This window comes from Zootoca vivipara, chromosome 3 (genome assembly GCF_965207765.1).
Source record: "Zootoca vivipara chromosome 3, rZooViv2.hap1.1, whole genome shotgun sequence".
NCBI classification, from domain to species: Eukaryota; Metazoa; Chordata; class Lepidosauria; order Squamata; family Lacertidae; genus Zootoca; species Zootoca vivipara.
In genome coordinates, this window is record NC_142586.1 from 115,947,835 (window position 1) to 115,963,033 (window position 15,199).

The 15,199-nt window shown below is 45.9% G+C and overlaps 1 protein-coding gene across 1 annotated transcript; it reads left to right on the top strand.

Annotated features, from left to right (window-relative positions):
* The first annotated feature begins 4,736 nt into the window (after window positions 1–4,736).
* On the top strand, window positions 4,737–15,199 carry DNAJC27 (DnaJ heat shock protein family (Hsp40) member C27). Its single transcript, XM_035110848.3, has 7 exons — window positions 4,737–5,031; window positions 7,146–7,228; window positions 7,943–8,012; window positions 9,567–9,731; window positions 9,943–10,065; window positions 11,016–11,176; window positions 11,334–15,199. The coding sequence occupies exons 1-7, from the start codon at window positions 4,954–4,956 to the stop codon at window positions 11,464–11,466; spliced, it is 813 nt and encodes a 270-aa protein (XP_034966739.3). The 5' UTR covers window positions 4,737–4,953; the 3' UTR covers window positions 11,467–15,199.

Consider the following 15,199-nt stretch of genomic DNA (forward strand, 5'->3'; position numbering starts at 1 on the left):
AGCACAGATAATGAAGTTGGCTCCTTGCAACCACGGTTTGAAAATTGGGAGCTAACCATGGGTGCATGTGATCCCTCTCCAGATTTTCTCCAGTTTCTCTATCTGAAGCCTTAGCAATGTCACGTTTTATGTGTACTGGCACAAGCCATAGTTAACATGCAACAGGTTTCCAAATCTCTGACTTGAAAGGGAAGACCTGGATTAATGTGAGGTTATTTCATTAATTTATTAGGCACTTAATAGCCAACTACATACAAGTTCCTTCAGAATAGCGCTGTTGAGGTTGAAAGCCTCCTCCAAGTAAGCTTATAGAATTCATCCTGATTTGCTTGCACAGAGTTGAGGCTATGTTTGGTCTTTATTGAGCGTTCATTTGTTTCTGTGTGAGGGAGAAATTGGATATTAATGACCTCTCACGGGTGATCTATAAAAGAGTTGGGGCTAAGAGAAGGGGCTAAATTCACTCTCTTCTCAGTGGCGTATTGGGGGGTTGCTGGGGCCCAGGGCGGGCAAGCCGCTGACACCACCAGAATGCCCTCCCCAGCGGAGCCAAGCAGGGCTGTGCTGTGCCAGGGCGAAGAAGCTGCTGCCTGCATGGGAGCACCTGGTTGTGCCCCCTCAGAATTTTGTACCTGGGGCCACAGTCCCCCCTCCACTGCCACTCCACACTACATCACTGTCTCTAGCGAAAGAGAGAGCCCCCCAGTCGAGTTTTATGGTCACAAAAGCAAGCAGCAGTATAGCATGGGGATTTGGGCTGTTAGAACTTTTAAATGCAGGCATCCCCTCACCCCAGTTATGCACAATCTAAATAATTAAATTCTATTCAAACCCAGAAGTGGCAGAAGAGAGCTGGAGAGTCCTCACGGCTCACATTTGAATTCTTTGAGGCCTCTTGGGTGGATGGCATCTGGAACCCAGCAATCTGTCAAGTTTTTATTTCATCTCTTAAGCCTAGAACTTGACAGTGCCGGATTTACGTACAGTATAAGATAAAAAAGCTATAGCTTAGGGCCCCACTCTCTTGGGGGCCCCCCAAAAAAATTAAAGGGGAAAAAATCCTGGATGTACTTTGATAAAATACATATTTTGTTATGTGCAAATGGCTTTAGATACCTATTAGGTCCATAAATTACCATATAGCATATATTCAACACATACAACAGTGACAAATTGTTGTTGACAAAGGACACCTGGAGCCTCATCAGACCTAAATCCGGCCCTGGAACATGACCTCGTATCAATGCTATTTGCCTCACTCTGTTTTCCCATGGACTCCAGGGTGCGTTGCAGCAATAAAGCACACAACAATAAATAGTCCAAAATTAAAATAAATTGGACAATAGCACCATTAGCGGTGCAATTCAGTGTAGCTATGGATTAAAGATGCAATATACTCATGAGTATTCACCTTGACTCTGGCCAGTTTTAATGGCTCCATCTGGGCAGTGTTAGAGAACAACTCTCAAGATGATTTGCAAACTTCCTTATGCATTCAGCGCCCACCTGAAATGGCATCTGGTTTCCGGATGTGCACTATTTTAGCACCCCCATACACCCCTTTGCTCTGGTCAGTCCCTGCTCTAATCAACCACATTTCAGAAGACCCTGTTTTTCATCAAACGTCCTGTTTGGCCCTAAATCCAAGTGGACGTTACACAAAGCACCCAGTTGACTATTAATAAACGGCCCTGCTGTGTCTCAGTGCTGCATGAAAACGTCAAGGCATCAAGTCCATCCTTCACGTTACAACAGGAAAAGGGGGCCCTTAAATATTCCCAAGCATACCTTGTAGACGTGCAAGAATTAAAGAGAGGCTCATTGATCTGATTTAATTTAAAACATCAGTGCACTCTTGAGATGTGCAAGGCTTATCTGACATCTACCAACCAAAGCCATTTGTAACCATTATAAATATAACTGGGATGGGATGAGCAGGGTTTGGGGAGAGAAAACAAAGCACATCTGTAAGGTTGGGTTTTTTAAAAAAATGAATAGACGAAAAGAACTCCATAATTCACTGTTTGTTCATTCCTTGCATTATATTTCTTGTCATTGAACTAGGCAGATCTAAAAGCCTGGGATTGAAATGGAGACTTTGTGGAGTTGTTCCTCCCCAGTTTCTGTTTTCAGTTTGTAACTATGCCGCTATGTAAACTGCATTTTGCATTAATTAGATGTTGCTATTGCTGCTAACCATTTCTTGGTTCCTATCGTGTGCTTTACAGCTTCAAATCGGACTGCCTTCCAAATTATCACGTTTAGGATTAGGATTAGGGATAAAGACTTTGGGTGGTACGGTATTTAACTTTTACTCAAGGTAGGTCCATAGAAAATAATGAACAGGACTACTCAGTGGGTCTACTCTGACTCAAAGTGAGTCAAATGCCACCTTGAATTCTGATTTTACAGTAGCCATATTGGAACAAAGACCACAATATGAAACTGCTGAATTGCACATCCATCAAGGGCTTCAGTGCTTTCACTTCTGAACAATCAGGATCAGGTTTTTTTTTTCAGCCAGGACTCACCGAAACACAGTCCTGGCACTTCTCGGGAAAGTGCCATTGCCATTATAAGAGAACAATAGCACTGATCAGGACTAATGGTGTTGCTTTTTTAATTGCACTACATGTTTAATTGGCTTACCAATGCCAAGATGCCTGTGGTATCAATCATAAGTGTGTGAATATCTTTTGTCTGTGTATTTCTACATTTAATGTCCTTCTGCCCTCCCTGTTTACAAACCTCCCCACTCCCTGCTATCCCTACCATGTGTATATATACCAGTACCTCAGGAGAACACTTCAAGCATCTGATGAACTGGATTGTAATATAGAAAGCTAATGCAAGGCTGTATCCTTAGGCAAGTATGCCTGATATCAGATCCTCCAAGGATCGTTTTACTTTCCAGGGACAGTCCTGGATTTACAGAAGCTGGATGTTATTTTGCAAATAAAGAATAATAAATGCATTAACATAAATACCTAAAGGGACACCTTCAAAAGTTGGCAGCCCTGGCCTACATCACATACTGTACATTTCTCTGATGAAAATAGGGGCATCCTATTCCAGGTGGCGCTGTGGGTTAAACCACAGAGTCCAGGGCTTACTGATCAGAAGGTTGGCGGTTCGAATCCCTGCAATGGGGTGAGCTCCTGTTGCTCGGTCCCAGCTCCTGCCCACCTAGCAGTTCGAAAGCACATCAAAGTGCAAGTAGATACCCTGTTTCTCCTATTTTAAGACGTAGCCATAAAATAAGCCATAGCAGGATTTTTAAGCATTCAAGGAATATAAGCCATACCCCGAAAATAAGACATAGTGATAGGTGCAGCAGCAATGTCGGCCGCGGCAGGAGGAGGAGGGAAAAAATAAGACATCCCCTGAAAATAAGCCATAGTGTGTTTTTTTGAGGAAAAATAAATATAAGACGGTGTCTTATTTTCGGAGAAACATGGTAAATAGGGACCGCTCCGGCGGGAAGGTAAACGGCGTTTCTGTGCGCTGCTCTGGTTCGCCAGAAGCAGCTTCTCATGCTGGCCACATGACCCAGAAGCTGTCTGCGGACAAACGCTGGCTCCCTCGGCCTATAGAGCGAGATGAGCGCCGCAACCCCAGAGTCGGACACGACTGGACCTGATGGTCAGGGGCCCCTTTACCTTATTCCATAATAGTTTTATTATTTATTTCTTTATACCCCACCCATCTGACATTTAAAAACTTCCCTATACAGAGCTGCCTTCAGATGTCTTCTGAAGGTTGTATAGTTACTAATCTCCTTGGTTCGGGGGGGGGTCGCATAGCGACATGGTTATTAGGCAAGCATCGCAACATGACAGTTGAGCACAGATGAATTTTGGTGTGATCACTTGTTGTTGTTGTTTAGTCGTTTAGTCATGTCCGACTCTTCGTGACCCCATGGACCATAGCACGCCAGGCACTCCTGTCTTGCACTGCCTCCCGCAGTTTGGTCAAACTCATGTTCGCAGCTTCGAGAACACTGTCCAACCATCTCGTCCTCTGTCGTCCCCTTCTCCTAGTGCCCTCAATCTTTCCCAACATCAGGGTCTTTTCCAAGGATTCTTCTCTTCTCATGAGGTGGCCAAAGTATTGGAGCCTCAGCTTCACGATCTGTCCTTCCAGGGAGCACTCAGGGCTGATTTCCTTAAGAATGGATAGGTTTGATCTTCTTGCGGTCCATGGGACTCTCAAGAGTCTCTTCCAGCACCATAATTCAAAAGCATCAATTCTTCAGCGACCAGCCTTCTTTACGGTCCAGCTCTCACTTCCATACATCACTACTGGGAAAACCATAGCTTTAACTATACGCACCTTTGTCGGCAAGGTGATGTCTCTGCTTTTTAAGATGCTGTCTAGGTTTGTCATTGCTTTTCTCCCAAGAAGCAGGCGTCTTTTAATTTCGTGACTGCTGTCACCATCTGCAGTGATCAAGGAGCCCAAGAAAGTAAAATCTCTCACTGCCTCCATTTCTTCACTTAGGGCTCAGTAAAAACCTTCTAGGCTAATCTGCAAAGAAAAATTGTAACTGGATAAATGAGCAGTGAAGGGCGACACATAGGCATCTAGATTACATGCAGGCGATGACCATTTTAGGCAAACGTGACCCTGCATGGCAGCCCTAAGCGCGCCTACCTTCTCTTCTGAATCAACAGGACTGAGTTGAAGAGGCGGGAAGCCACTTTGGTTCGTTCTCGCGAGATTTTCCCAGCTCTCGCGTTGCGCGACGGCTTCTCGGCCTGCTCTCGCAAAGATCGGGAAATCTCGCGAAGCGTTGCCCGGGTCCTAAGCAGCCGCGTCGCCGCTGTCGTCAAGCGGGCCATGGGGAGCGGGGCGGCAGAGGAGGCTGGCGCGCGGGCCGGGGTTCGGGGCGGCGGCGGCGGCGGCGAGGGGTTCCCTTGAGCCTCAGCGAGTCCAGCCCGCGCCCTTCGAGAGATGGAGGCGAAGCGGAAAGAGCCGCGGAAGGCGCTGAGAATTAAAGTTATCTCCATGGGCAACGCGGAGGTGGGCAAGGTAAGAGGTAGGAGGGGGCGGGGCGGGGAAGGAGGGGCCTTATTGGCTCGCGGGACGGGGAGTGACAAGGCGCGCAACCAGTCGGTCGCCCCCCTGCCGTTTTGGCCGTTATGGCAGTTGGGCGTTAGGGTGGGGTACGGCGGCGGGCGCTCATTCTTTGGCCAAGCGCAAAGGCTTCTGGGAGGGGAGGAGCAATCCTTATCTGCAATCCGTATCTGTTGTGTTATATTTGCATATATGTATATTGCAGGCATCCCCAAACTCGGCCCTCCAGATGTTTTGGGACTACAATTCCCATCATCACTAGCTAACAGGACCAGTGGTCAGGGATGATGAGAATTGTAGTCCCCAAACATCTAGAGGGCCGACTTTGTTGGTGCCTGGTATATTGTATGTGTGTGTGTATATATATATATATATATATATATATATATATATATATATATATATATACGGTATATGCAAATATAACTCAAATACACGCGCACACACACACACACACTCACATACATATACTGTATATACAGTATATACTAATGTTTCTATACTGACTTTCCTCCAAGGGACTCAATTAAGGCAGCATAACATGGTTCTGATTACCACCCACGAGGTACGTTAGGTGAGAGGGGCGTGTGGAGGACTCATTTCCCGCTTTGCTTTTTGTGCCGGACCCTCACCGTTTTATCCAACCAGGACACACGAATCATTATCTTTTAATTTGAAAATAAATAAAGGCCCACCCAATCCTCTTTGATTTGGCTTTGGTTGAGTGCTGCTGGGGAAGGGGAATCCATTGGATTTCATCCACAAACAGTAGAAGTATAATAGGTCACCATTTTCCCTCTACAAACACTGACATTTGAAGAGTTGGGGAAGTTTTGCTTCCAATGTTGTTGCTGTTAATACTGGTAATAATAATAATAATAATAATAATAATAATAATAATAATAATAATAATATATTATTTATACCCCACCCATCTGGCTGGATTTCCCCAGCCACTCTGGGCAGATTCCAACAGAAAAATAAAATACAATTTATTAAACATTAAAAGCCTCCCTAAACAGGGCTGCCTTCAGATGTCTTCTAAAAATCTGGTAGTTGTTTTTCTCTTTGACATCTGATGGGAGGGCATTCCACAGGGCAGGTGCCACTACCGAGAAGACCCTTTGCTTGGTTCCCTGCAACCTGGCTTCTCACACCGAGGGAACTGCCAGAAGGCCCTTGGCGCTGGACCTCAGTGTCTGGGCAGAACAATGGGGGTGGAGACTCTCCTTCAGGTATATTGGACCGAGGCCATAATGATAATTTCAGGGGCAGACTTCTTGTTTTTGTTTTGCTTATTATGTTAATATAGAATGATTGCAGCATGTTTAAACTATAATAACTTGGGAATTTATCCTAGCAATTTTTTGGAAGATGTAAATTGTAGGTGTTTTAAAATAGAAAACATATACAGTGGTACCTCGGTTTGCGAACGCAATCCGTTCCGCGGAGGCATTTGCTTGCCGAGGCATTTGCTCGCCAAAGGCATGCTTCTGCACGTGCGCGAAGCACCGATAGAGCACTTCTACGTGTGCTCGTGCTGCACAGATCACGTCTGCACGTCCAACGCCGCGGAACCCAGGTGTAAACACTTCCGGGTCCGCGGCGTTCATAAACGGAGGTTTTCGTAAACGGAGGTAGGCGTAAACCAAGGTTCCACTGTATTCCGAACCATTCATATCATGACTTACTAAAGCAAGATATGCACAGACTTTTTGCCTGCTCAGCCTCTTTGCTTTTCCCTTTTGCTGCAATTCATAATTAGGAATCTTATAATTAACCACAGCATACCAGTTCAGATGAAATAGGAAACCTATGGTTAATTAGAAGCTTCCTGGTTTAATCAAACTGGAGTGTGCTTGTTTCAACCGCCCTTTTGCTTCTTAAGTTGAAAACAAAATTTAAAATAGCTTATATTGAATCAAATTTGCCAGTCATGCACATACGCATACAGATATGTGCTTTAAAAAGACGTGCTTTGCACTTAAACCTGGCAAAATACGGAATACAGTGGGTTGAATAGACAGCTCAGCCAATTGGGTAACAATCTCCATTCTTTTGCATTTTAGAGCTGCATTATAAAGCGATACTGTGAGAAGAGGTTTGTGCCCAAGTACCTTGCAACAATTGGCATCGATTATGGTGTCACCAAGTGAGTACCCTGCTTTCACAATAGACAACACTTGACACAGCAGCTCCTGAAAATAAGAACCAAGGCGTTTTGTGTGTGTGTGTGTGTGTGTGTGTGTGAGAGAGAGAGAGAGAGAGAGAGAGAGAAACAGAAAGATGGTGGGAAGTCATGCTCTGATTTTTCACTTACTGCCATCATTCATCATTTTGTTGCTATGATATTAATGGAAATTGCTACTGGGAAACTGCAGGTGTATGTGGGCATCTCATCGTGTGTTATATTTTGCATACACGTTGGGCACATCCCAGTGGAGCAGATTTTACATCTCTGATCAATCCCTTAAAAAGGTTCCATTCCTGCTTCCTGCACATGTTGGCAGAGTGCACATAACTGCACCCTGCCCCATTATGTTCCGCCCCCATTCTGCCCTCTTCTTGGTCCTAAAGGACCTGTGCGTCCATGACTGCATGTCAATTGGGCGTGCCTAAAATGGTCATCGCCTGTATGTAATCTGGATGCTTTGTGTCGCCCATCACTGATCATTTATCCAGTTACAATTTTTCTTTACAGATTAGCCCAGAAGATTTTTACTGAGCCCTAAGTGATCACACCAAAATTCATCTGTGCTCAACTGTCATGTTGCGATGCTTGCCTAATACCCATGTCATAGAAAAGTTGAACTTGGTCTGGAGTGTGTGCACTTGTGTCTTATGGCTGTGTTCCTCTTTCTTTCAGAGTGCAGGTTCGGGATCGGGAAATCAAAGTGAATATTTTTGACATGGCTGGACACCCCTTCTTCTATGAGGTAAGCTAGGTGGCAGTTTTCTGGCCATTAGTTTAGGACAAGGGTCGGCAAAGCTTTTGTGGCTTGAGCCGGTTCACTGTCCTGCAGACGCCACGGTGGGCTGGAGTGTGTGCATGTGCGCTCACATGCGCAAATGCTATTTCCAGCGCTCCTTTCGGCGCGGAGGAGGCATGTGCAGCTTCCCATTGGCTGCAGGAGCTTCCTGCAGCCAATGGGAAGCCAGCCAGTATCGCGGAAGGCGGTCTATGCTCTGCGCTGGTTTAGCATGGTGCATGGGAGCCGACTCAGCAGGCAGCAGAGGTCCCTGAGTGGGCGGCGGGGGTCCATGGGCTGGTTAAATTACCCCCATGGGCCCCCCATGGGCCTTAGGTTGCCAACCCCTGGTTTAGGACACAAATCCATAGACTTCTGATCTTGGCAAGCTAAATTGCTCCATGGTGAAAAATGTGACCCGCTTCATACCGTCTCAGGAGCCTGGAGGGCTGTGACTAATTTGCATTTAACATATATAGATTGGCTGGGCATTTTGGCTTATGGTCATCGTAACTGTAGGATATCTATTTTAAATCTTAGTACAGTGGTACCTCGGTTTACAAACACAGTTGGTTCCGGAAGTCTGTACTTAACCTGAAGCCATCAAGAACCATCAATAATGCTTTGATGGTGTTTCCTGCTCGGCAGGGGGTTGGACTGGATGACCCTAGTGGTCTCTTCCAACTCTATGATTCTATGAAGCGTACTTAACCTGAAGCGAACTTTCCCATTGAAAGTAATGGAAAGTGGATTAATCTGTTCCAGATAGGTCCGCGGAGTACTCAACCTGAAGTGTACTTAACCCGAGGTATGAGTGTAATTGGTTCCGGAAGTTCGTACTTAACCTGAAGCGTACTTAACCTGAAGCGAACTTTCCCATTGAAAGTAACGGAAAGTAGATTAATCCGTTCCAGACAGTTCCGTGGAGTACTTAAACTGAAAATGCTCAAACCGGGGCATACTTAAACCGAGGTATGACTGTAACTATTTGAGAATCATATGAGAGCTGAAAAGGAACGAAATTGTGCTTAGCCATAATGGCCTGTCCTGATGCAGACCAATCTGCTAAGATTGCTGGTCAGTCCAGCAGCAGCACTTTTCTGCCTGCACAGATGGTGTCAGATCAATTGAAAAGAAGAGAAGAGTTTGGATTTGTTATCTTGCTCTGTCACTACCCGAAGGAGTCTCAAAGCGGCTAACAATCTCCTTTCCTTTCCTCCCCCACAACAAACACTCTGTGAGGTGGGTGGGGCTTAGAGACTTCAGAGAAGTGTGAATAGCCCAAGGTCACCCAGCAGCTGCATGTGGAGGAGCGGAGACGCGAACCCGGTTCCCCAGATTAGGAGTCTTAACCACTGCACCATACTACACCACAGTGGCGCACATGTAAAGGGAAACTGAACCAGAGATCCCAAGCCATTCTGTTGATAATATATGGTTCTTGTGGTCACTTCTCGTTCCTGTAGCAGTAGCACCCTCTTGGTCCCAAATATCCAGTTGTTTGTTTCTGTGCTCTGTTAGGTACGCAATGAGTTTTACAAGGACACGCAGGGTGTAATCCTGGTGTATGATGTTGGGCTGAAGGAGTCATTTGATGCCCTCGACTCGTGGCTCGCTGAGATGAAGCAGGAACTTGGACCACATGGAAACATGGAGAATATTGTCTTTGTTGTTTGTGCCAACAAGGTAACCATTCCCAAGAGGAGACTTAAGGTGTAGAAAATCTTGCTTGTAATCCTGGGCTCTTTCAGAGACTGTCCCCACTCACAAATCAGTGTGGTTGGAAGACTTTACCAGTGTGAATTACTGGATTTCAAAAAGGTTAGATAATGACATGGAGGATAGGTCAGTAGCTGTGAGCCAGGATCATGCTTCCTCCCACCCACTTGTGTTTCAGGTTGATTGTACCAAGCACCGTTCTGTGGACGAAAGTGAGGGGCGGCTGTGGGCAGAGAGCAGAGGCTTCCTTTATTTTGAGACTTCTGCTCAGACTGGAGAAGGAATCAACGAGATGTTCCAGGTAAAACCAACTGTGTCAAACCTAGAAGCCCTCATCCAACCCTTTTCCTTGGCTCCCAATAGTCTGTGCTCTGTAAGGTTTCCAATAAATGCAACAAATGATAATAAATATTTGGTAAAAGAATTATATCAAGAGAGTTATCCTTAGAGGTGAAGTTGTATTCCCCAAACAATTTGTTTGGCTTATTTCTGCATTGCAGGGGGTTTGGGCTAAATGACCCTCTGGGTCCCTTCAGCTCTACATTTCTTTGAGTCTGATCACAATGCACCTGCTGAGCACATCACCACTTTTTAATTTTTAGAGCTGCTTCTGCAATTTTCATTCTCTGGGGATTCACACCCTACACACCCACTTGTCTTCTCTCAAATATATTTTTTCCTGTCCCATGTTAAAATTCAGGGAATGACTTAATTGCTTGAATTCCATTTTGTTGTCATCTGTTTTTAATGACCTTCAAATGAGCAGCCCTTCACTTTTAAATAAATTAAACAATAGGAGCGAGTAAGACAAGAGACTGGCCCTGCTGTGGGAGGCCTTGTGGATTTGGGGTCAAGAGAGACAAGGAACAGTGGTCTGGCAGATTATAGGTGAAGACAACCTCTTTTGACTGTGGGGTGGCTAAGTGGCCATTGATGTGAGGGAACTGAAAACCCCAAAGAATGGTCTGGAGGTCACTGAAAGCCCCAGAGAGCCATGCAGTGGCTGTTCTGACCCCTTCAGATAAAAAAGGAACTGGCTGAGGAAGGAGCAGCAGTGGAGATGAGAGGGTGCTAGATGGTAGGTTTAAGAGTTGATCTTCCCCACAAAATCTATAGACGTTCTCCCTTTCTCAGGTTTCTCGATATGAGGTAGCAGAAGGACCTGAGGTTTGGTCCCATTAACGAAATAGGGATTGTCGAGCTACGGGCACATACAAAACTTTGCTACCTGTTCCTTCTGTGTGCTTGTAGACTTTCTACTCTGCCATCGTTGATTTGTGCGACAATGGGGGAAAGCGGCCCATGGTCAGCATGAGCATCAGTTTCACCAAGGAGCAAGCGGACACCATCCGAAGAATCCGCAGCAGCAAGGACTCCTGGGACATGCTGGGTGTCAAGCCAGGGGCCACCAGGTAATGGGGGAAATCCCTGCTGGTGTAGAAGCCAGCAAGGGAGAATTTGGCAGACAGAGAATGGGAAGGGGCCTTTGGGCGAAGCTATAACTTTGGGAGCTTATTACGCTTGTGCTTGTGGTGGCCGCTCATAATGAATGCCTGTCTTTCCCTCCAGGGATGAGGTGAACAAGGCCTATCGGAAGCTGGCGGTGCTGCTCCACCCGGATAAGTGCATGGCTCCTGGGAGCGAGGACGCCTTCAAAGCTGTGGTCAATGCACGGACTGCCTTGCTTAAAAACATCAAGTGAGAAAGGGAGGAAGCAGCTTCTCCCAAGGACAACTGATCCCTTTTGAGAGGGCTGCCTTTCTCCAGTCCAAATGAGAGACCTCAAGCGTTGCCTTTGAGCAAGGATGGTAGGAGCAAGAACCAGAGGGAACCACTACAGACTGTTTCCCCTCCTGCTGTGCTCCTCAACCATCCAGAACTGTTTCCCGCACTGTTGCAACCAGCTTGTCCGTCTGTGAGGTTGCCCATCTGTGGTGGATTGCCAAATCCATTTGAATGCCTCCATAGCAGTACTTTCGTCTGCAGGGAAGCTGGCCTTTGATTGAGTTGTCTCTAAAAATTATTTATTCTTTGTTTAAAGAGCTGCTCCTCTGGCCTCTCTGTACTTTGTTATCCCAAACTTGGTGCTTTTAAGTCCAGCCTTTTCTCCTCTTCATCCTATGCCTGGCAATGTGTCCTCAATGAGTGAGCTATGGTTCTCTGCCCTCCCTTTCCCATGGTCATAGCTGTGTAAGGTGGTCACCTCACATAGCATATAGCGACTCAGACGGGAGCACGGGGAGGAGTGGCTTAGGAGGTGGGCTGACCCAGGTGCTTTAAGGCAGAGAAGGAAACTGCTGAAGTGGGATTCAAGGGGCACTTGAGTTGTGCGAGGCAGGATTCAGAATTTCGCTGGTTGCTCCTCAATCTCGTGACTCAAAGCTGAAACAGCAAGAAACTTGCTTCGCCAAGTGTTCCCTGACATTTTATCCTTGAGTGCTATAAGGCAATAAATAGGATAAATAGTAGGCAGTGCTTTCTCAAGTCAGAGCATGGTGCCTGCAGATTCAGAAATGAGTTATTTTCACTCCCTCTCTGGCCTGTGATAGCCTTTTGTCCAAAGTGAAATCTCTGCCATGGAATCTCTCTGAAACAGTTTTCATTTCATTTTCATTTCACTTTCAATTGTATGTCGCCTTTCCATATTGCCGCACACAAGGTGGTTTACAAGCTGATGAAACAACAAAATATACAACAAAGGTCCCATGATTGATCTAACTAACACAGGATTCAGTGCCTGGGATGGGACTTGGCCTTGCAGAGCAGTTTGTGATTACTCTGGTGAGGATTTCGGATTATAGCACTGGGAAAGAGAAACCTGCACCATGAGCAGGAAGATGGGGTTGAGTAGCTGAGATCCTAAATGGTTGTGCTTCTCAAGTTCAGAGGGAGAGAGTTGCACTCCCAGGAAACCATTTTTAGCCCTTCACTAGGCTAAAATGTAAGAATCGGCATTCTCAATATCACTTTTTTAAAAACTCTAGTGATCTGGTTAGTGAATATACAGGTATGTGGAATTATGCCAGTTGATTGGCTACATGATTTTTCATTGTAATCTATTGTGGAAAACTTAAATCTATATCTTTTCTTTTTGCCAATGGACTACTAGTAAGACCACCTCCTCTCTCCCTGACTCCTCTCCCCACCCTGCCCCATCAATGCTACCGTATCTAGAACACCTCAAAAACATAACTGGAAATGGAGGAGAAAAGAGGGTGGAGATAGGATCCTCCCCTTTTGCTCATGCCCTCTGTTCATTTCCCTTCCTCCAGTCTCCTAAGGCAATTGGTTTGTCTGGCAGGGAAGATTAACTGGAAAATGTGCTTGTGAGGGACGGGAGGTAGCAGGATTCCCTCTGAGGCCCTGCAGTTGCCATCTTTTGCATCCCTTTGCCTGACTACTCATAAAGTGGCATTTGCCCCTACAGGTGTCACGAGGCCACTTTTCAGAAAATTATCCAGGGAGCACCAAAATGTTCCAACTGGGAAAGACTGAGATTCTCTCTCTGCAGCCCTGCTTCCTGGAGTGTCTCTGAACCACGGGAAAAGGAAGCTCTCTCGTGGATTACCTTTGGGTCAGAGATTGAGATGAGCGAGAACTGCAAGACTGTACCCCTTGACATTTCTTGCCTGCCTTCAGTGCAAACTGTTTAGCTTTTGATCAGATAATGGAGGGAGAGATTTGCACACACACACACGAGCCAAAAGTGATGCCCTTCCTTGCGATGTGTGTATAGATATATATTGATTCACATGTGCACTTTAAGCCTTGGGCAGTGGTTTTAAGCTTGCAGACTTGTATGAATCCCACAATAGTTTCTTTCCCTCCGATCGCCCATGAAGCTCAGTCTTAACAACCATTGTAAATGCCTCGTGGTGTAAATTCCCTGTGAACTTGAGGTTTTGCTGTGTATCCTTGCGATTGCACTTTCCTGCCTTTTGTTTTCTGCCCAAGGTGTTGCGTGACTGAGACCTGCCTTCGTTCCCCCTGCCATTTTGTTCGGTTGACCTTTTGACCTTGTGAACTCCCATCTCCAGGGCAAGCTTTTCTACCTGTGGAAGGTACTGCAAGCCCTACTGGCTCCCTCAGCAGTTGGTGCGGTCCCTGACAAAGATTGCTGTGCAAACCAGAGCAGGCTTGGCACCACAGGAAGCTGCCTTGTAGTGATTCAGACCATTGGCCCAGCCAGCCCAGCGTTAGCCACACTCAGTAGCAGCTGCTCTCCAGGGTTTCAGATAAGGGGCAATCCCTTCACTACCTAGAAATGCCACGGAAGTGAACCTGCAATCCTGCATGCCAAGCAAGCGTTCCGCCATGAGCTATGTCCCTTCCGCTCCTCAGTCTGCTGTAAGTGTAGGGCTGCCTCCACAGAGAAAGGGTACCTTTGCATTTTAGGAGACTGTAGATCTATACTGGCTACTCTTTTATTTCTACTTCAGGTCTGGCAATTGAGGCAGTCTAGCAGGCATGAAACTAAGCTAGGGTGGAGGTGGGGAAAATCCAACGTAATCTTTCCTAATGTGAATTATATTTATCTTTTTTCTCCTTTCTCAGGCAGATTTTTTTTTACCTCTTTGCATCATCCCGCCCCCCCCCCTTCTCTTTGGGTGCAGAGCCTTTATGTTTTTATTTCATAAGGCTATTGAAGCTGCAAGCAGCTGTCCCACCACAAGGGAAGACTTTGTTGGGAGGTCTTGCTCTGTAACAAAATGCCATCCCATCAGAACCAGAGTGCAACATGAAGAGATCAGAGCACCCAATATTGCCACTGTGATTTATCCGGGTCAGATCCTGCCCCCAAGAATGGGCAGTGGCTTCCTGTACTTTTGATGTAATCCTGGCATGCTGAGTGGGGGCAAATGGGAGGTACACTGTTTGCTAGTGCATTATTTTTGGGGTGCTTGTATAAAACTTTGCATGATCTCTGTTGAATCCTTACTTGCGCAGCCTCTGGATGAGCAGGGAAATGGAATAAGCCTGGGACATGGAGCAAATGTGTGCTCCCTCTTTGCATCTACCCAAGAACCTTCAGCGATCATGACCTTGGGACTGATTTCTCTGTAAAATTCCCTCCCAGTGCAGGCTTTTCTTCTGAAAGTGGAAAAAGGCAAATGCAGGGTGATTTAAACTCCAAGCCATAAAGGCAGGGATCTCTTTCAAAGCATTTTCTGTTTTTCAGAAACAGTTCCTACTCTCCACCCACCCCATTCTCAGCCTAACTTGTGTAATAAATGGATTTGAATGCACTGTATTTTTTGGTATTTACTTACACTCGCCCTCTCTCACCAGACATCTGAAGGTGTGGATCAGCTTACTGTGAGATGACTTGAAGTTGTTGGAACACCAGACACCTGCATGTTCTTGCATAGAAAACGTTTCTTCTTTTGAAGTTTATGTATTATTTTTTTACAAAATTAAATTGGATTTTAAACACA

Coding starts and splice junctions, on each gene's coding strand:
- DNAJC27 (XM_035110848.3), top strand. CDS start 4,954: ATGGAGGCGAAGCGGAAAGAGCCGCGGAAGGCGCTGAGAATTAAAGTT. Junction 10,066..11,015: donor GAATCAACGAGATGTTCCAG/GTAAAACCAACT, acceptor GTGTGCTTGTAG/ACTTTCTACTCTGCCATCGT. Junction 11,177..11,333: donor GTCAAGCCAGGGGCCACCAG/GTAATGGGGGAA, acceptor CTTTCCCTCCAG/GGATGAGGTGAACAAGGCCT.